This window comes from Lampris incognitus, chromosome 3 (genome assembly GCF_029633865.1).
Source record: "Lampris incognitus isolate fLamInc1 chromosome 3, fLamInc1.hap2, whole genome shotgun sequence".
NCBI lineage: Eukaryota > Metazoa > Chordata > Actinopteri > Lampriformes > Lampridae > Lampris > Lampris incognitus.
This window is the reverse complement of record NC_079213.1, coordinates 64411018-64432149: the sequence shown is the minus strand read 5'-3', so window position 1 is coordinate 64432149 and position 21132 is coordinate 64411018. Positions and strand designations below refer to the sequence as shown.

Here is a 21132-nt window from a genome sequence, read left to right as displayed (position 1 = left end):
ACGCTAGGACAGCAATGGCAGTGGGATTGATCAGTGTGTGTGTGTGTCTGAGTGTGTGTCTGTGTGTGTGTAGTGTATTCCTGAGTCAAGAGGGGTCATGCTGTGAGAACTGAGCATCAAAGAGTTTCTCTTTCTGTTTTTAGAGCAGGAAAGGAGGGCAGGATCAAAGAGGGGGACAGACTGACAGCCAGTCAGACAGGTTGGCTGGCAACGAGGAGAGAGCCCAACAAACGAAAAGAGAGGAGAAGAGGAGAACGACTGGGTTTCTTCCCCCCTCTCTCTCTCTCTCTCTCTCTCTCTCTCTTTGTTCATGTATTCCTATGGATATCTCCCAACCTCTTGTTCCTAACTTCCCTCTCTCTCTCTTGCTCTAGTTCTCACCCCCCCTTTTTCTCCCCAGTTGCACCTGTCCAATTATCCCACTCTTCTGAGCCGTCCCGGTCGCTGCCCCCGCCCCCCGCTGCCGCCGATCCGGGGAGGGCTGCAGACGACCACATGCCTCCTCCGATACATGTGGAGTCGCCAGCCACTTCTTTTCACCTGACAGTGAGGAGTTTCACCAGGGGGGCGGAGCGCGTTGGAGGATCACGCTATTCCTCCCCAGTTCTCCCTCCCCCCTGAACAGGCACCCTGACTGACCAGAGGAGGCGCTAGTGCAGCGACCAGGACACATACCCACATCCGGCGTCTCACCCGCAGACACGGCCAATGGTGTCTGTAGGGATGCCCGACCAAGCTGGAGGTAACACGGGGATTCGAACCAGCAAGCCCTGTGTTGGTACGCAACGGAATACACCGCTACGTTGCGCGGACACCCCCTGTCTCTCACTCTTGCTTTTTTTTTTTTTTTTTACCAATGTGTGCCCTAACTTCGGTGTGTCCTTCTCCCCCCCAAATGCCCTGACCGACCAGAGGAGGCACTAGTGCAGCGACCAGGACACACACCCACATCCGGCTCCACACCTGCTGACATGGCCAATTATGTCTGTAGAGACGCCTGGCCAAGCCAGAGGCAACACGGGGATTTGATCCAGCGAACCCGTGTTGGTAGGCAATGGAATAGACCACTACACTACCCCGACCTCTTTGTGGATGTGTTTCTGACTGTATATTTCCACTCAAGTCCATGTGAATGTGTTGGTTTTTTTGTTTTGTTTTTTTACCCTGAGAAACGAATCAAGTGCTCCATTCTCCATGAACTCTGTGATGATCATGGTGGGCCGGCTCTTGGTGACCACACCCTCCAGTCTGATGATATTTGGTTGGTCAAACTGGCCCATTATTGACGCCTCGGATAGGAAGTCCCTCCTCTGCCTTTCAGAGTAGCCCGCCTTCAGGGTCTTGATTGCCACAGGAAGTTCTTTTTTCCCAATGGGCTTCAAACGGCCTTTGTACACTTCTCCAAACTCACCTGAAGACATAGAGAATATACCTTTAAAACAAAACTGCATGTATATAAAACAATAGCTTATGCAGGAATATACAAATCATGCATGATTTTGTAGTTGTTTACAGTATTGGTTATGAAGCGGTAAGACTTTCCCAGGGAAAATTATATGGCACATAACATTTTGCATCTTCAACATAACAACCAAATGCAGAAGAATAAGGTAAGAAGTGTCAAGTTTGAAGAGGAAGTGAAATCGTTGTGTCCAACAAGCAGATATAGCAAAACAAGCTTGCAAAGGGCCTTACATACTCGGATTCAACCATGTTTTATTTGTGTGGCAGTCATGAAGGTTCTGACATGTCATAGCACTAGCAATTTTGTTTAATTTCAAATGGATCTCTGAGATTTTGATTGCTAAACCATTCATTCATTCATCTTCAGCCACTGCTCCGGGCTCAGGTCGTGGTGGCAGCAAGCTAAGTAGGGCACTCCAGACATCCCTCTCCCCAGCAATGCCTTCCAGCCCCTCCTAGGGGATCCCAAGGCGTTCCCAGGCCAGATTGGACATGTAGTCCCTCCAGCGAGTTCTGGATCTACCCCGGGGTCTCCTCCCAGTTGGCTGTGCTCAGAAAACCTCCAAAGGAAGGCGCCCAGGAGGCATCCTAATCAGATGCCCGAACTACCTCAACTGGCTCCTTTCGATGCAAAGGAGCAGCGGCTCTACTCCGAGCTCCTCGCCCTATCTCTAAGGCTGAGCCCGGACACCCTACGGCGGAAACTCATTTCAGCCGCTTGTATCCGCGATCTCACCGTTTCAGTCACTACCCAATGCTCATGAACATGGTGAGGGTTGGAATGAAGATTGACTGGTAAATTGAGAGCTTTGCTTTCTGGCTCAGCTCCCTCTTCACCACAATGGTCCGGTACAACGTCAGTATTACTGCTGATGCTGCACCAAGCTGCCTGTCAATCTCCCGCTCCATCCTACCCTCACTTGTGAACAAGACCCTGAGATACTTGAACTCCTTCACTTGAGGCAACAAATCATCCCCTACCCGGAGGGAGCAAGCCACCATTTTCCGGTAGAGAACCATGGTCTCAGACTTGGAGGTGCTGACTCTAATCCCGGTTATTTCACACTCAGCTGCAGACCACCTCAGTGTGCGTTGGAGGTCACATTCTGATGAAGCCAACAAAACCACATCATCTGCAAACAGCAAAGATGCAATTCTGAGGTTCCCAAAATGGACACACTCCTCACCTTGGCTGTGCCTTGAGATCCTCTCCATGAATATCACAAACAGAATCGGAGACAAGGGACAACCTTGGCGGAGTCTGACACCCACCGAAAACTTGACTTTGTGCCGAGAATGTCACAGCCCCTCGCCCTTGACATCAAAGCGTTTGCCCTTGACACCTGCTGACCCCCCCTGTCAAAGCCTCTCTCCCTTGACTTCAAAGCAATCAGCCTCTCGCCCTTGACATCAAAGCGTTCGCCCCTGACACCAGCTGGCCATCAAAGCGATCATCACCCTTAAAAAGCCTCCACTGTGGTCCAGTCTTCGCTGGAACATCGCCTTTCATGGACTTCTGCCTGCCTACCTGCCACTGAGCCGACTCCTGCTCTACCCCTGAGATCGGTTACTTCAGTAAAGACTTGATTCTTCCCTTACCTGGTTGTCCCGTCTGCTTTTGGGTTCTTTCCTGATACATGACAGTACGTTCCAGCCACTATGGACCCAGCAGACCATTCCACCACAGACCTGGCCACGGTCTGCCAGGCTGTAGCCAACCAGGAATCGGTCCTCGGCCAGCACAGCCAGGTGCTACAGGAGATGGCTGACGGCCTCCGTGAGCTCGGCTCAAAGATTTCCGGAATCCAGACCCAACTTGGTGCCTCTGCTAGCCCGGGACCCGCCCCTCCAGCTCCGCCACCCCCAGCGCCATCAACTTCGGCTAAAGAACCATGGGTTGCCCCGCCCGATAAGTATGATGGAGATTTTGGACTTTGTCGCCCTTTTTTGATGCAGTGTGAGATTGTGTTTAACCAGCAGCCCCAGTCATATTCCACAGATGGAGCCAAAGTCGCTTACATCATGGGTCTTCTCCATGGTATCCATCGGTTAGTAAATTAAATAAACAATCCTCAGGATTGTAGCTTTAAAGCAATAGAACTGAGAATATAGTTGTTAAGACCTACTATAGTAATGCTGGTTTTCTCTTCTTCCAGGTATTGCACCTGTCTAATCCATGTATTTTTAGACATGGCCCTACAGCTGACTATAATTCCTGGCAGAACAGGGAAGCAGCTGTGCCAGCTGTGGGTCCTGAGGACCCAATTTGAGAATTACTGCTTTAAGCCATCATGTGTTTAAAACATTTTTCATCATGGCCAATTTGGAGAAAAACACAAAGTTAGTTCTCTGTGAAGGTAACAACTCGTTTTTTTTTTCTATTTTACAAAGTTCACATCTTCAAGCAAGACATAAAAAGCATATTGACAGCCACAGCTGCAGGGCCATTACACACTTACACACACTCACACCCAAGAGCTGCTAAATGCAGCCTCATTCTGGTATCGATGGCTTTGCAGCACCATAGGAGCTGCTTGGGGTTTGTTGTGGTGCCGAGAAACACTTTCATTCTGGGTTTTGTGGACTAAAAGGACAAGAAAAGTTGATTTTCCCCTACAATCCCTCTAGTCAGTGGAGAAATGATAGAGCAGCACTAACAAACACTTTACAAGGCAATATTTTGAAATGTTTACTTTGAGTGTACTTACAGAACAATTCTCAACTATCTAGCTTCAAATACTAATTAACCTCTGTATTATTATTACTAATTAGTCCTCTAAGATACCGAAGTATGTTCCAATAGTGACTGAGTGTCCTTGAGCGAAACGCTGAAGCTCAGCTGGCTACCACCAGTCTGGGTAAGAGCATCGGCTAATTTTCTATCTACAATGTAACTGAAGCAGTTTTTCACATTTCACAAAAGGCTCCAATCACCCGACTTCTTCCTGGTCCATGACATGCTAGTCGACGTAAAAACAGCTTGACAAGGCCCGCTTTCGGTCACATGTTGGTGCCATGGTCACCTAAACTTGGCACTGTTACGCCATCAAGAAGATAAAATGGTCTCAACCTTGATGTCTTCAGGAGACGCAAACGAATCGACCTTGGTCTTCAATCCACTGAGACACAAGAGGGTATCATCAAAATAAAATGCCCTTTTTGTCACTTGGGGACATGAAAATTGTATTCCACTTCAAAATAAAAGTCCGGGTCCCCGCGTTAAAGAGGGTGTGTGAATAATGTATGAGTGACGGGAGTTGGGTGACAGGCTGTGTCATCCTCTCTCACTCTGATCTCTGCTCCACATCTCACTGCTCATTAACTATCTACTGTAGCTGCCGAAAAACCAGGGGAGACAGGGAAAAGAGAGGAAGGATGAAAGGATGGAGAGAGGGAGGGTGAATGGGAGAGTGGGTGATGGTGTGGAGGGGGAGGGGAGGAACAGAAGACGGATGGGTAGCTGTATAAATGAAAGGAGGCTATGTGTAGATAGATGGATAGACAGATAGAGGGTGTGGCCCAATGAAGGGGGAGAGATAACAAGGAGAGAGCTGAATGATGGGAGAGGTGAGATAGTATGGAGAGAGTTGGTTCTGTTTGGATCACCCGACCTGACATTTCCTTCCTTCGTCGAGGAGAGAGGGATTGAATCTCAGAGAGGGATCGAGGGAATGAGAGAGAAAGAGATAGGCAGAGAGATACAGAGGAACCGAGGGGGATAGAGACATGGGGGTGGGGGTTAGAGTGAGGTGAGATGTTTTTATTAACTCCTGGGGGGGGTTCTTTTTTTCATCTCACCTCTGCAAACTGTCATTTTTTTTCTTTTCTCTGTTCTCTATGGGTTTTTGTGGTTTTTTTTCTCCTATGCATAAACTTTAAAACTCTAGAGGGACAGAATCACACAGAGAGATGAAGGCAGGGAGAGGCACAGACTCAAAATGGCTGAGGTAGAGAGACGAAATCACAGAGAGAGAGAGAGAGAGAGAGCGAGGGTGGCAGAAATGTATGACAACCACACCACAAGACACGTTGAATCACAGATGCAGAAGGATAATGCCGCCGATGAAAGAAAAAAGGGAATGGAGGGAGAGGGGGAGAGAAAGCGAGGAAGGTACAGGGGTGTGGATGAATCTCCACTTTCTGCTGCCGCAGACTGAGAGCGAAAACCCACCATTAAAAAGCGAAGAGCGCGGCGGTATCTCAACATGCAGGCCCGTATTTCCCCCTCCCTCCACTTCCCTCCCTTTCTGCTCCGTCACTCCTGCCCGGGGGTGAGAAACCTTCCCCGGAGAGAAATGAGGATAAAATTGAGATTACGGAAAGCCTCTCAGAGGGGCTCAGCGTCTTGAGCTCGACCGCGGTCGTGCTGTCCGCCGTGCTCCGGGTACGAGAACGGTCTGTGACCTTTATCGGAGAGGGTCCGCGTCTGTCCGTTGATTCTTATCAAGATTCAGGAGGGTTTGTTGAACGATACTTGCTGCACCTGCGTCTGCACCCGCACCAAGCAGGTCTGATGGGAACTCAAGATGGAAGATGGGAACTCAAGATGGAAATTCAGTGGCGGTATAAACTGCTAGATTAATGCCGGAAACTAAAGCATTACAGACAAAACACGTGATTATTGTATATCACGTAAAACTGCACACAAGTAGACATTTACAATTCAATAAACAGTCCCAAGCATGAATGTACGTACATCTGTCTGTCTGACAAACTGTCAGGGCCTGTTTCCCTTCTTGCCAGCTACTTATTTGATTGATTGATTGGTTGGTTGATTGATTGATCCATCCATCCATCCATTATCCAGTTCATCAGTCGAATGGTTGGTTGACGGCAAAATATTACTTGCTATTGCTGTTACTTGGTGTCGGAGCTATTACAGATATGTCAGATATTGTTAAACTATCTGCATCTATAGTCCTCAAAGGGGATCATCAGCACAAAAATACAACATATTGAATGGTTTCGGTACATAGGGATCGATAGTGAAACGGGGCAGTTCATTTTGTTTGCTCTGAAGTTTTCATAGATTCGTTTCAGAAGCTGCTCCATTTCACATCCAGCTTCCTGCTCTTCGAAACATCACACAGCATTTTTTTTTCTTCTTTTTTTCCCGGCGAGTGCACAGACAGCCAAAGAGAAATGCATGAAGTCAGTTTTAATTTATTCTTGTGCAACTTTGGTGCATGAATAAAACATCTCTGTTTACTTCAAAGGGAGAATCTAGTAAAATAATAAATTGGCTTTGCATGATTCCAAATCTATTTCGTTGACACAAAAGTGTGGCACAGCCAAAGTAATTGATCTCTGCACAATGTTTTTCTGTTTTTGGGTCAAGCAACGTCTCCTTCAAGAACTGTGGATTCATTTTTCTCGCTCCAGAAAAGCAGTCTGTAGAGAATAGACAGGATGCAAAAGAAGCGTAGCAAAGTTGTTTTTTTTTTCCTTTAATTTTTAAAACAACCAATTAGCCACAATGAAATCAGTACGTAAACTGAAAATAATCTCAAACTACTGTTTAAATTAATTATTGGGCGGAATTTTTGACAACCTTAATCACTTCAGAAAGATAGACAGACATACAGACAGACAGACAGATAGATAGATAGATAGATAGATAGATAGATAGATAGATAGATAGACGGACGGACGGACGGACGGACGGACGGACGGACGGACGGACAGATAGATAGATAGAATGGGGAATTGGAAGGGGAGGAAGGAGAAGCAAGGTGGAAAAAATTATAAAAATCTCTACCTGCTCCTATAACTTCCTCTATCTTGACACAGGAGGGGTCGATTTCCTTGGCAAATTCATGAACCGCCTCGTTGGGATCCTCGTAGGTGAAGGGGTCGATGTAGATCTTGACCCCTGGGGAACCGTGACCCTCAGACAGGGTGGGAAAGGTCACGGTGGGGGCCGGACCACTGAAAAGGTCTGGTCTCAAAGTCACCTCTAAAAAAAGAACGAGACAGAGAAAGAGAGACAGACGGATGGAGAGCAAAGGGTGGTGTTAAGTGACTGAGTGAGAGAGTGTGTGTGTGTGTGTGTGTTAGAAAGGTACATCTGGATGGTAGCTGTAGCATCAGTGGAGTGCTCACCTCCCCCTGTGTTGTACTGCTGCAGTTTGTCGCCGTAAACACTCTCTTTCAACTGCCTTCTTCTATGGAAAGATCGAATGGACGGACAGGAAGGACAAAAAGACAGACAGTTGTGTGGATGGAAGAACAGAGGTGGGCAGAAAAAACAAACAGACAGACAGAGATATAGAGACAGACAGGCAGGCTGCAGAAATCAAACAGGTTTAATACAACCATCTCATTCCCACTGTGTTGTGTCTGCATGTGCAGGATAAAGAGAAGCAGTGACTGATGCCACACTGTGTATGGCAGTGAGTATGTGCACACATTTTATGTTCAGTATTTGTGTGTGTGTGTGTGTGTGTGTGTGTGTATGTGTGCACGCTACCTTGTACAGATGATTGCGATAGCCACCAGTGAGACGATGCACACTCCACCCACTAAAGAGCCTGCTATCAGGGAAAGCTGCTGTCCCAGCTCTGACTTGTACTCATCTGAAGGAACACGCACAACATACGCACGCACAAACAGGAACAATCAGACACACAATTATTTAAAGAGAGCACCATTTACAGGACTCTTTTGTACACACACACACACACACTAAAGTAGCAAAAGAAGTACATGACTTTGCTACTACACTTTCACTCGTCCCACCATGAATACACCAGAAGCTGACATTTCATCAGGGATCCCACGGGTCCGAAAGCGAAACCCCACAGGACCTGAAAGACATGGCCGCCGCCGAGAGAATAGGGGGGGAAACGCTACGGAGGGGTCGCCTAGGTCAGCCGGCTAGCTTCTGTCCTGCGTCAGCCTTTAGCAAGTTAAAAAATAATACCCGCTTGGCCATCTCCCCACCCCCGGACACCCGCTGACTTACCGTCAGTGAGCGTCTGGAAGAGCATCTCCTTGCTGTAGGTGCCGTAGCCTGCCACGGTGCGGGCCCTAACCTGAACCACATAGCCCGTTCCTGGCCTCAGCCCCTCCAGCACCACACTGGGGGTCTCGCTTTGGACCATGGAGCTGTTCAGCACAGAAGACTGGGACTGAGGAGAGGGGTGATAGAGAGGTAGAGGGATGGAGAGAAGGCATGTTCAGTAACACCCCTGCCGGGCAGGATGAAAGCAACGGAGTCTTGAGAGATTGTGTTAAGTGTCTGTGTTGGGGGCTGGAAAGTACTCATTCCAAGTTTCATTATGAGATGAGGGATCCAGAATTTGAATTACGTGAAACCGTCTCTGACATAATTATGGCCGTTATAAAAGTCAAACTCGACACTAGCGGGCTGCAAGTGGGGATTATGGTTGCGGTTCTTAGTGGACTGAAGCCCGGGCTTACACAGCTGTAACACTCGCCATGACAGAGTCAAGTAGATTTCTGAAATATTGAACAATGAAAGTCAGGTAACCTCATATCCCAATTTGCTTATATTGCATTTTGGAGTGATTCGCTTTAAAGTTTAATAACCCCTGCCATACAGGGTACAGAATAACACATTTAACACGGCTCCCTCTCCACCCTCCTCCACCCGCTTTATGACTGACTCCGCTCTCTCAGCCCTCAGTCACGCTCCTCATTCTCCTGCTCTCCTTCTCGCTCTCTCTTCTCTTTCCACGTCCCTAATTCCTCTTGCATCAGCCTCTTTTGTCGTACGCTGGTGTAAAAACCCCTGACCTCCTCCATAATGCCGTCTACCCTCCTGCGCCTCCCTCCTTTCCCGCCCCTCACCTCTCATCCTCTCTTCCAACACCCTTCCCTTTATCTCCAACTCCCCCTCCAGCTCCTCCGAGAGCACCTGGTCCCTCTCTCTCCTCCCCGTCTCCTCCAGTGGTGAATTAGGCACGGGGGCAGGGAGAGACGAGCCTACCTTGCAGCGCCATGGCTGCCTAACTACCCCGCCCCTACCTCCCCCAACCTGCCTCTCTACCCAACCCAGTAATGAGGTTTTAATGAGGCGAGGTAGATATGGTGCAGAAACAACAAAAGGCAGATATGTGGGGCTGGTGTCGAAATGGGCATGAAATACAAGGAAGGAGTGCTTGTCCAGAAGAGGACGGGGGAGCAGGAGGCGATGGGGTTGAGGACAGAGGGAGGAGCGGAAGAAGATCGAAAGAGGGGTGAGCAATGTAAAGCAAGGTAGCAGGATGAACAGGGTGGAAGACAGAGGTGAGGAGGAAGAGAGTGATTAGCAGGAGATAAAACGGGGAGCGATGAAAAGACTGGAACATTTAAGTGAGGAAGGAAAGGTAGGCATAGCAGTAGTACTGGTAGTAAAAGAGTATTGCATTGATTCAACAATTTGATATTTAATACACCGTTACCATTTTTGCAGTGAGCACACACTGCGTGACTGTTTGCGCACAAAATGCCACTAATCCATCTGGAAAGAGACTGGACAAAAGCAACAGTTACACCATTTTGGCTTGGCATCGGCGTAAAAAGCATGGAAGCAGTCATTTCCTGTACTGCTTTTGTGTACTGTATATATGACCAATGGCACCATCAGTGCCATTCCCGGTATTTCACAAGAGCTATGTCTGGGCAGGTACAGGCTGGACCAGGTGTGAGGGGTTAAAGTTGGGCCGGAGTAAGAAGAGGGGGATATCTGCTGGAAGAGATGGTGAAAAAAGGAGGTGTCGGGAGAGAGCAGGGGATTGGGAGGTGTGGAATGGCTCTAGGCCTGCCCAAGTGAAGGGGTTATAGGGCAGTCCACGTGGGCATGTCTGGTAGACAGAGATAAGTAAGGGGGGGGGGAGGAACTGTCTCCCAGCGCCATATCTAATTCACTACATTAAAACCTCATTATCTAAAGAACGGCTGGGAGGACAGGGGAGTGGGATGGATAGAACAGCAGATGAGGGATGGAGGGATGACGGAGAGGGAAGATGGTTTGGTTGAGGGTTGAATAAGAAGGTAGTGCTCTGGGCCTGTAAAGGAAAACCTGTTCTCCTCTTCTAGCCTTATCAAACTACTCCCTCAGGGGCCTTTTTCATGCTTGAAGCTGTGAGCTAAAATTAGCATCCTCTTTTTTTTCCCCCCGCTCCTCGCTGTTGGCTCCCTTAAAGATGAATATGAAGTTAAAACACAAACTGTCGGGTTCTAATTTTTGGGGTCTTCATTGGCACCCACATCCACACTAAAGCACATTAAAGCAGTGTCACCACTCAAACGGCTCTAGCTGAATGTCCCGAATCTGATTTGTGAAAATATTGTATTTGGGGTTGCTGGGAGTTTTCAGCGCTGCTCAAGTTGGCGGTGCGTGCTGTGCCACTCCTGGAGTTACAGGGTGACTCTGGAGGATGGACGAGATGACGCCAACAACTTCACATCTGCGAACGTTGTAATCTAGTGTTAATCCCTCTGATTTATGAAGGCAAATCTGATTATAATACCGAGTCTATAATCCTTATGCTAAATGTTTTTTTCTAGTCAAATAATTTTTTGTTTTGCAGCCTCAAGGAGCCCTATTAAATCACGGGGCGAGAGGGGAAAATGAGGCAGTCAGGAGAAAGCTTCACGCCATGTGCCCATCGACACCCTTATGACACATAGCACCCTCTCAGTGACAACCACTGAAGCCAGTGCTGAGTGCAATGCGACCTACTTTTTTCTCGGCCAAGGTCAAGGGTACACTGGTTGTCAGGGAAGATGACAGAGGTTGTTATAGGGCTGCCCCCCCCCCCAGCGGCTGCAAAAACATCTTAGGCGGATGCAGAGAGGTACATACAGGCAGAGAGAGCATTACTAGATTGCCGTGAACATGAAATTTAAGAGAAATGTATTGTGGTGTGGTCATTATGGGCAGTCAGTCCTGCTTTAGAGGGTATGCGGGGGGGGGGGGGGGTGAGCTGAATGGCTCTTCAGTACCGGCCTATTAATGGATGACCGTGTTACACTGTCCATATTGATTCCCTATATCAGTGTGTCTTTCTGGGCTGTATTAGTACATGACAAGAAACATACACACACACACACACACACACACACACACACACACACACACACACACACACACACACACACACACAAACCCCTCACATTTGCACATACACATTGACAGCGTGTCTCTCGGGGTCCTACCTTGTCATAGTATCGTATCTCGTAATCGAGGATAATCCCATTGGGCTGTTCGGGTGGTGGCCATGACAACGAGAAACTTCGGCTTGTCGAGCTCACCTGGTGCATTATGGTAACTACCGAGGGTGCTGTAAATCACACACACAGACACACACTTATAGCTCTGGTTAGTGCACTTCACCATGATGGATTCTGAAGTCCACGCTGTGTTGTGCTGACGTATTGCAGGGTTTCTTTCAATACAAAGCCAGTGAGAAGTGTGCTCGCTCATCCGTGGACCCGGGCTAATGAAAACAAACCACTGCTCTGTCATCAGCCATGCAACACCAGCTAGTCACACGCCACCTTGTGGATCCCAGCACATAAGACAGAAAAGGGCGCACAGAATTTGTCACGACGTCTTTGTCGAGACATATTTTCAAAACACGGCAGCCCTACCTGAACGAACAAAGTTAGACGAGCGAGAGAGAACATAGTCATAATAACCCCTCATGGGGTCCGCGGTGGTGTAGCGGTCTAAGCATCGGCTTTGTGTCGATGCAGTTGCCCACTGGGGACTGGGGTTCGCGCCCCGGTCCCGTCAGATCCGACTATGGCCGGACTCGATGGAGCAGCAATATTGGCAACGCTGTCTTTGGGAGGGGGGCGGAGTCGGCTTGTGTACGTCACATGAATGCGTCTCTGGGTGTGTGGGGGAAAGCAGTGGTTCGGCCTGGAGTCGCCTTGTCACGAAAGTGGGGAGGCGTCTCCTTTGAGACTGCCGGCCGGGGAGATGCAGTTGGCGAACGCACGCAGTACGAGGGTGGGTGTTTGAATTAAAATAAGGATCAATTGGCCACTAAATTGGGAGAAAAAGGGAAAAATCAGAAATAAATTTAGTAAAAAAATAATTAAAAAAAACCCTCATAGCCACGTTATAGCGTGAGCCTCTCCCTGTGTGACTGGGACTGCTAGCGTCACACAGCGGACACCCGGGAAATCCCGAGAGCGCCGCCAAACTGGACGGTTTGGAAGGCTGCGCTTCACACTCCTGTATGTGCTGTGTGAGGTTGGCGTGCATAAGACAACAAAAGCAGAAGAAACGACAAAAGGACCCCATCCAACCCCATCGTGTGAATGAAAAACCACACCGGCTTCAACCTGAAAATAAAGTTGTTTTTTTTTTAACTCTTACACAACCCTCTTGGGGATCATGTTTGACTCCAACAAATGCCGTGGACCCGCTCTGGGAAGCGGTGGCGAGATGGTCCATCGTGTGTTGGTTAGGGATGAGCCTGGCCGCCATAGGCTGAGGTAAATGATGTGTTTTTCATCAGAGCAAAACAGCTTTTACGTCTAAACAGGAGTAGCAGAGGACACGTCGCTTGTGTCTGTCTCGATAGAATACTGATGGAGTGGCAACACAGCTCATTTTTACAGTCTCTAAGAATTACTCTGTCAGAGAGAGCAGTATAGGGGATATAGAAGGGGGAGAGAGACAGAGAGAGAGGACGAGCAAGAGAGAGAGGGAGTGAGAGAGAGGACGAGAGAGGGCGAGAGAGGTAGAGAGAGGGGGAGAGAGAGCAAGAGAGAGAACGAGAGAGAGAAAGAGGGAGAGCGCGAGAGACAGAGGGAGGGAGAGAGCGAGAGGGAGAGAGAGGTAGAGAGAGAGAGAGAGAGAGAGAGGGAGAGAGAGGGAGACAGCGAGCAAGAGAGAGCGCGAGAGAGAGGGAGAGGGAGGGAGAGAGAAACAGCGAGCAAGAGAGAGAGCTCTCTCTCTCGCTCTCTCTTAAACGGTGTCAATACTACCCTGATCATAACAAATATCTATGGGTACAATTCAAAGTCTAGTGATGATGTCCTACTGATGGCCCTAGAATGCAAGCTTAAACCGAGTCTATCTAGTTGTCTAGGTGCTTACGTGCTAATAGGAGGAGACTTTAATGTTGTTTTAGACAAAGCTGTTGACAGGCTCAAAGTTCTAATCAACATTCCTCTTTAGAGCTGTTCATGGGTAGATCTGATATTGTAGATATATGGAGAGAGGAATTTAAAACGGACAACAACTTGTCTAAGGATTTGTGTACAGTCAAGGTGATGGCAACTCCACTTACAGACCACAAAGCCATCTACATGAATGTCAGACTTGAGTCTGATTATGGTAGTATCACCAGAGGTTGCTCTTTTTGGAAACATAATAACTCTTTGCAAAAACATGCTATTGCTAACATGGAAATGGGTTATTACCTTTTATTGGAATAAAGCACAAGCTGAGGGACTGTTTGGTTGTAAGTGGGAGCTCCTAAAAGAGGGAGAGAGGGCTCTCTCGCCAGTTTCTCCTCTGGGCTTAACGTTTCAGTCTTTTGCAAACTGTTTTGGCAATGGCATATTTTCTGTTCATGCCAATAAAGCTATTTGAATTTGAGAGCGAGAGAGCAAGAAAGCGAGAGAGCAAGAGAGAGTGAGAGAGAGCAAGAAAGCAACAGCGAGACAGAGAGAGCAAGAGAGCGAGAGAGAGGGCAAGAGAGCGAGAGAGAGGGCAAGAGCGAGCGAGCGAGCGAGCGAGAGAGAGAGAGAGAGGACAAGCCAGTAACATGTTTTATGAGTTAAAGCACTGTAGCTCAATTTTCTTCATCTCCTTGTCATCTAACCTCTCTTAATTGCCCATGCCCCAAAGTATGCTTACACACACGCACACGCACACGCACACACACACACGCGCACACACACACACCCACGCACACACACACAGCATTCGGTCTCTCCACTCACCAGCCTGATTGGTTGTAATGTTGATTGACAGCTGTTGGGCGGGGTAAGGGCTCTTGTTGGAAACCCCGTTGACTGCCTGCAGAAAAAAAAGAAGGTTTGACAGACAATGAGGCCGACTGACACCATTTTGTACATGGTCACATGAGCAGAGACTGTGATCATGTGACACAATGACGGTTTCCAGTCCAGAGTGGCTCTACTAACTGGCTAAGGTTGGAACAAGCAAGACTTCCAGGTCTCTTGCAGCTTTCGCACCTCAGCAGCAAAAGCAAACCGTTTACAGAGTCAAGGTACATTTCAAGACCCCCCCCCCTTATAAGCTGCCCTACTGTCACGAGCCCAGTTAGCCAAGTCCAAGACGTCAAAACACTGAAAAAAGACGAGCTCAGCGGGGTGCCTCATGTTCTTACCCAAATTGGGTCGTATGTTGCCTGGAATTTCCCCCCAAAGCAAATACCCTTCTCCGACCCCCCAACATGCCTCGCCACATAATATATCAATTCTTCACCTTCACCTTCTTCAGCGTATGCCTACCCGCTCTCCTGCTGCTAGGTTTACCAACACTTTTGCACTGTCTCAAAGCGGGTGGCCATGCCCGGAAGGTTAGAGAGCTCAGCGTGTGACCAAACGGGTGCAGGTTCAACTCCAGCGGAAGGTAAACGTGAAACTGCCCCCCTCAGTCACCAGCTTCTTCATCCCCAACCTTCTGCTGCTTAGTGGGTCAGTGATGCGGCAGCTCACAGATTTAGACGTGTGCAATGTCCGTGAATGCCCGGTAACAGCCCTCCTTGGCTTATCTTTTTCTTTTTTTTTTTCTTTAAAGCATCTCTCTTGGCGGCAGCATGGTGCCTTAGAGATGAACATTTTTGCATGGTGGCAAGAGGATACTGGGTTAGGGTGAAGGGAGGGTATGTGTGTCCTACTCAGTGGAGGAGACGCCGGTGCAGTACATAGTACGATCGGCAGCAGGGGCCTCTGAGCGACGGGGCAACCAGGCGTCCCGAGGCAGAAGAGCGAAGTGGTCAGGCGGGGGTGTAGGGGTTGACCATGGCCTGGAATAGAAAGGAGCGGGTCCTTTCACTGCCCTGTAGGCTAGCACCAGAGTCTTAAACTGGATGCGAGCAGCTACTGGGAGCCAGTGTAGGGACATGAGAAGGGGAGTTGTGTGGGAGAACTTAGGGCAGTTGAACACCAGACGAGCTGCAGCTTTCTGAACAAGCTCCAGAGGTCTGATGGCCAACGCCGGGGCGCCGGCAAGGAGGGAGTTGCCGTAGTCCAGCCGGGAGATGACCAGAGCCTGGAGAGCACCTGTGCTGTCTCGTCGGTGAGGAATGGGTGAATCCTCCTGATGTTATAGAGGAGAAATCTGCAGGAGCGAGCAACCGGTGAGCAATAACTGTGCACATGACAACATGGCAGTGCGCCGGCCTCATTATAGCCTCAGCATGACAGCAGAAAAAAAATGTTGGCGTTGTTCTAAAAGTGTGAATGGTGTGTGAGTGACCGTGCATGTGACGGATTGGCGATCTGTCCAGTGCGCCTCCCTGCTTTCTGCCCAGTGCCTGCTGGGATAGATTCCAGCCCCCCCATGATCCTGAATTGGATTTAAGCAGGTTTAGATGATGGATGGGATCTCAGTGCCACCGGCTCACCTGTATGTCAATCACGTACGGCGTGTGGGCCCACAGTCTGCTGACCTCAACCTGGGTCCCCTTCAACCTCCGCTTGCCCGGGGAGAACAGCACACCGTCGTCGCACGGCTGACACGCCCGTCGCTCACTGCTGCGGCAACGGCGGCACACGATGTTGTAGGTCAGATCGTCACGGTGACCAGTTTCGCGCGGTGGGTGCCACTCCAGAAACACCGAGGTCTGGTTGACAACTGAGACCACGTTCCGCGGAGCAGAGGGAACGCCTGGAGAGACAGACAGAAAGAGAGAGGAGGAGAAAAGGGAAGGAAAGACAAAGAGGAAGGGGAATCGGAGATGGCGGAGGGAAGACGACTGTGAGAGACAGGAAACATCGAGGAAGTGCACTGAAAACACCCGTTTTCCTCTCAGAATGTTGTGTAAGTCTATAAAGACAATTCATTCATTTTTGTTTAAATGCAAATGCTTGTGATTCTTGTGTTGCTGGAATGTAGTGTAGCGAATTCAGGGGGGGCAGCCAGGAACCGCCACAGCTGGGACACGAACCCGGGTCTCCCGCGCCACGGGCGACTACGTTAACCAGTCGACTAAAGGGTCCGACCCATTAGCCAAAGGCTAGCGAGTCTATTTATCCGTGCACGTTACACTACCCCCCTCCTTCGGGAAGCGCTTCCGATGGAGGGGACCGCCACAGCCGGGACGCGAACCCGGGTCTCCCGCACCACGGGCGACTACGTTAACCAGTCGACTAAAGGGTCCGACCCATTAGCCAAGGGCTAGCGAGTCTATTTATCCGTGCACGTTACGCTACCCTCCTCCTTCAGGAAGCGCTTCCGAAGGAGGGGACCGCCACAGCCGGGACGCGAACCCGGGTCTCCCGCACCACGGGCGACTACGTTAACCAGTCGACTAAAGGGTCCGACCCGTTAGCCAAGGGCTAGCGAGTCTATTTATCCATCCACGTTACAGTAGTTTCACTACATGTGCTTTGTAAGAATGTTAATGTTGAATTAAAAACCGCTACACCTTTTAATTTTAATTTTTTATTTTCTCGTATTGGACAAGCCAGGTCCCACCGGCTTTGTCCAACACGATTGCCACCGGGGATGAATTTCAACGTGTGCTCGCTGAGTTTCCCGACCTCACAACGCCCATCTTCTCATCAGCAGTCACCAAGCGTGGATGGGGAACACTACATCACCACCACTGCCCCCCCCCCCGGTCTATGCCCCTGCACGGCGCCTCGACCCAGCCAAGCTCGCCATCGCCAAGGAGGAGTTTGCCAACATGGAGCGCCTCGGCATCGTGCGCCGCTCCGCGGGCCTCCCCCCCTGCATATGGTCATGAAGGTTAATGGCTGCTGGCGCCCATGTGGTGATTCCCTCCGCCTCAACAAGAAACTGCTCCGCTGATCAATAGTTAGTTCCCTGTGTCTTCAGTAAACCTTGGTGTTCATCCAAACGCTGCAGCGGCACCTCGCACAGGACTGGGATTTCAGCTCAGTGAGACTAGCACGCTCATATATGTACAGTGAAAACACAACTAGTGAGGACAAACACAACACTTCATGGTATATCCATCAAAGGAGCTAACTCGTGGAACAAGTGTAAAAAAGAAATGAAGACGTGTACATCAGGTTAAACAACTCATTACGAAGAGCATATTGAACAGATGTAGGATGGATGAAGAAAGAGGTGGACTGGAATAACATGACGTGATGCAGGACGTGTGAGGTGCCTTGTTTGACTTGTGCTGTTGTGTCTATTTTGGTTTCTATATGCATTGGTCTTTCTTTTCTCTTTTTCACCAGTTGTGTTTTGTCTTGGAAGTTTTGTTTGGGTTTGATTTGATTGATAAGGTATAAGAAAGGGGTAGGACCAGAAAAGTTATTTTGCTTCATCCCACGCCCTTTTCCAACATGGTCCAGGTATTACTTGTGTTGTTACAGAAAGTTTTGCAAAATATGTTCACTGTTGTTTCCGTTTGTTCTTGTATTCCTGCCTGTGTGTTTTGTTTTGTTATTTTAACATGTTGGAGGTGAAATCGATATCCCACCACCTCACTAGCGCCTGCCCCACTCGGGCAGCTAGTCTGTCGCTCACATGGTTTGTGTCCTCTTAACACTGCCCCTCCCTCCCTCTCGCTCCTCTCTCTCTCTCTCTCTGTCTCTCCTCTCTCTCTGTCTGTCTGTCTCTCTCTCTGTCTCTCCTCTCTCTCTCTCTCTCTCTCTCTCTCTCTCTGTCTGTCTGTCTCGCTCTCTCTCTGTCTCTCTCCCTCTCTCTGTCTCTCTCTCTCAATTCAATTGATGCTTTATTGGCATGACTGCATTTATTACAATGTTGCCAAAGCAAAACAGGTCAACAGAGTAGTAAATAAAAAAAGGAAAAAGGAATACATAAAAAGGAATCTCTCTCTCTTTCTCTGTTTGGCAGTCTCGCTCTCTCTTTCTCTCTCTCTGTTTGGCAGTCTCGCTCTCTCTTTCTCTCTCTGTTTGGCAGTCTCTCTCTCTCTCTCTCTCTCTCTCTCTCTCTCTCTCTCTCTGTTTGGCAATCTCGCTCTCTCTTCCTCTCTCTCTGTTTGGCAGTCTCTTTCTTTTTCTCTCTCTCTCTCTGCACTGCATGCGGGATGGTTGGGTGCGTCAGCGTGAGTGAGGGCGTTGAATGAGCTTGAGCGTGTTTTTTGGATTAATTCACTTGTTTTCTACTGCTTTCACTTTTCTTTTGTTTTCTTTTCTTTTCTTTACATGGTAAGGTGAGGGAAGTTTAATTTTACTTCGTCGTTGGTTGTTGGAAAGTGACTGGAGTAGCTGGTGGGAGTTTGGTGGTGTGCAATATGGCGTCCCTCCCCGGTGAGGGCTCGCCTGCCCTGTCTATCAGACACGGGGTTAGAGTCGTGGTCGACTCATGGTACACTGTTGAACAGGTTCTCCTGGCTGCAGGAGAACATGTCGGTTATGAGAACATCACCTACGGCTCTCGGATGAATAAAGCCGTGGTGGCTTTTCTCCGAGAGGAGCGTTTAGTCCACCTGTTGGTGGAGAGGGGCCTGGTACTGGACGATTTGTTTGTAGCCGTCTCGCCATTGTTTGTGCCGTTGACACGTGTTACCGTGTCAGGCGTACCTCCGTTTATCCCGGACGAGCTCATTGAGAAAGAACTGGGTCGTTTCGGGAAGTTTGCTGGCGGGTTCAGAACAGTCCGTCTGGGTTGTGGCGACGCCAGACTGCAGCATGTTAACTCCCTGCGGAGACGGGCCTTCATGTATTTAAATGATCCCTCAGAACATCTACAAGTGTCATTTAAGGTCAAATACGAACACGGCTTCTACACTTTGTACGCGAGTTCTGGCAGCATGAAGTGTTTTGAGTGCGGCGATGTCGGCCACAAACGTTCATCCTGCCCGCACAGGGAGCCCACAGCGGGCAGCAGTACAGGTGAGCCACAGCCTGACGGCACTGCTGAGGGCGGTAGCCCGCAAACGGCGCAGCAGGCGGCAGGAGATACCGCAACCAGTGATCCGCAACCTGGTACAGAAGGAAATGTAACAACTGAGTAGGACACCAATACTGTAAATGATGGTAATCTGAGTGGTACTGAAACACAGGATGCGGATGTATGCAGAGACGAAGGACAGACAGAACCAGCGAGAGACAGTCACCCAGCCGAGGCTGAGAGTCAGGTTCCTGCAGGTGAGTCACAATGTGAAAACGCTGGAAATGAATATGAGGACATGTGAAAGGATGATAGCCTATCTCAGTTTGCTGATATTGTGTCACAAGGTGATCAGCAGTCATACTCATTGAAAGAGATTAATGATTTCCTTGACGAAACCTATGGCAGACAGTCTGTAAATGTATCAGATTTCTTCTCAGATTTGGACAGGTTTGTTAACTCTGTTATAAAAATTAGAAAAACAGCTGGTTATGAAGAGCTCAGTAAGCAGAAGAGGTTTCGTCTGAAGAAGATTCTGACGAAACTCAGGAAAGAGAAGCAAGGAAAGGTTCCTTTACATGTATAAAACTGAAATATATGTGATACACAAAAGGTGTTTTTTCTCTCTTGGAAAGGTTTCACTGTCTTATCCTTCCTTTTCTCTCTTCTTTTAATGGACGGTTTGCGAGTAGGGAGTCTAAATATTAACGGAGGACGGGATAAAGTTAAGCGAGGTGTGGTAGCTGAGCTGATTAGAGCTAAGAACATAGATGTGCTCTTCCTACAGGAAACACATAGCTCTGTAGACAACGAGATAAGAGTGGGGAATGAGTTGGGCAGGCCAAGCTTTTTTGAGCCATGGTACCAACTTTAGTGCAGGTGTAGCTGTTCTTTTCTCACAGCGCCTCCTTTTAACAAATGTTTTGACATGTGAAGTGGAGCAGGGCAGAATCCAGGTAGTTCAGGCAACAATCCGAGAAATACCTTTTGTGTTTATAAATGTGTATGCTTATAATACAGGCACTGATCGCTTGAGATTGTTTAGCAAACTGAGGGATAAACTCAAACAATTTAATAGTGGCTCAATCATAGTGGTGGGAGGAGACTGGAATTGCACTATACACCCTACAGTTGACAGAAACTCAGAAGAGCCCCATCCACCGTCAGCTTTTTTTCTGTCCACTGTGGTTGCAGAAAACGACCTTACGGATGTTTGGAGGACACTTAATCCAACAGCTAGGCAGTACACATGGGTAAAAGCTGCGGAGGGTAGTGTGAGGGCAGCCAGGTTGGACAGGATTTACCTCAATCAAACATACAGCAACAGGTTGATTAAGTCCACCATATCACCTGTGGGATTTTCAGATCACCATTTAGTAGTGGCAGATTTTTCTTTACAAGTTCAATTTCGACACTGTTCCCACTGGCACTTCGATGTGCCGCTAACGCAGGATAAAGCCTTCAGTCAGTTCTTCTCTGACTTCTGGAGTCATTGGAGGCTGAGGAGGAAGGATTTTGAGAGCTTAGCTTGATGGTGGGAGGTAGGAAAAACACAAATTAGGATTTTATGTCAGCAATACAAACAACACACTTTCGGTGTGGAGAAACTCTGTCTTGACGAATTAGAGAGAGAAATTAGGATATTGGAAGGCGAAGTAATTATTGGACATGATGGT

The 21132-nt window shown here is 48.7% G+C and overlaps 1 protein-coding gene across 1 annotated transcript in view; it reads right to left on the bottom strand.

Annotated features, from left to right (window-relative positions):
- Positions 1 to 21132, bottom strand: part of LOC130109483 (ephrin type-B receptor 1-like) — a 64899-nt gene that overhangs the window by 18155 nt on the left and 25612 nt on the right. The window contains exons 6-13 of the mRNA XM_056276400.1: positions 16029 to 16291; positions 14377 to 14452; positions 11629 to 11753; positions 8429 to 8594; positions 7934 to 8039; positions 7579 to 7625; positions 7223 to 7357; positions 1164 to 1411 (exon numbers count right to left, since the gene is read on the bottom strand). Coding sequence (XP_056132375.1) covers positions 1164 to 1411; positions 7223 to 7357; positions 7579 to 7625; positions 7934 to 8039; positions 8429 to 8594; positions 11629 to 11753; positions 14377 to 14452; positions 16029 to 16291 — 1166 coding nt within the window. The remainder of the gene's footprint in view (positions 1 to 1163; positions 1412 to 7222; positions 7358 to 7578; positions 7626 to 7933; positions 8040 to 8428; positions 8595 to 11628; positions 11754 to 14376; positions 14453 to 16028; positions 16292 to 21132) is intronic.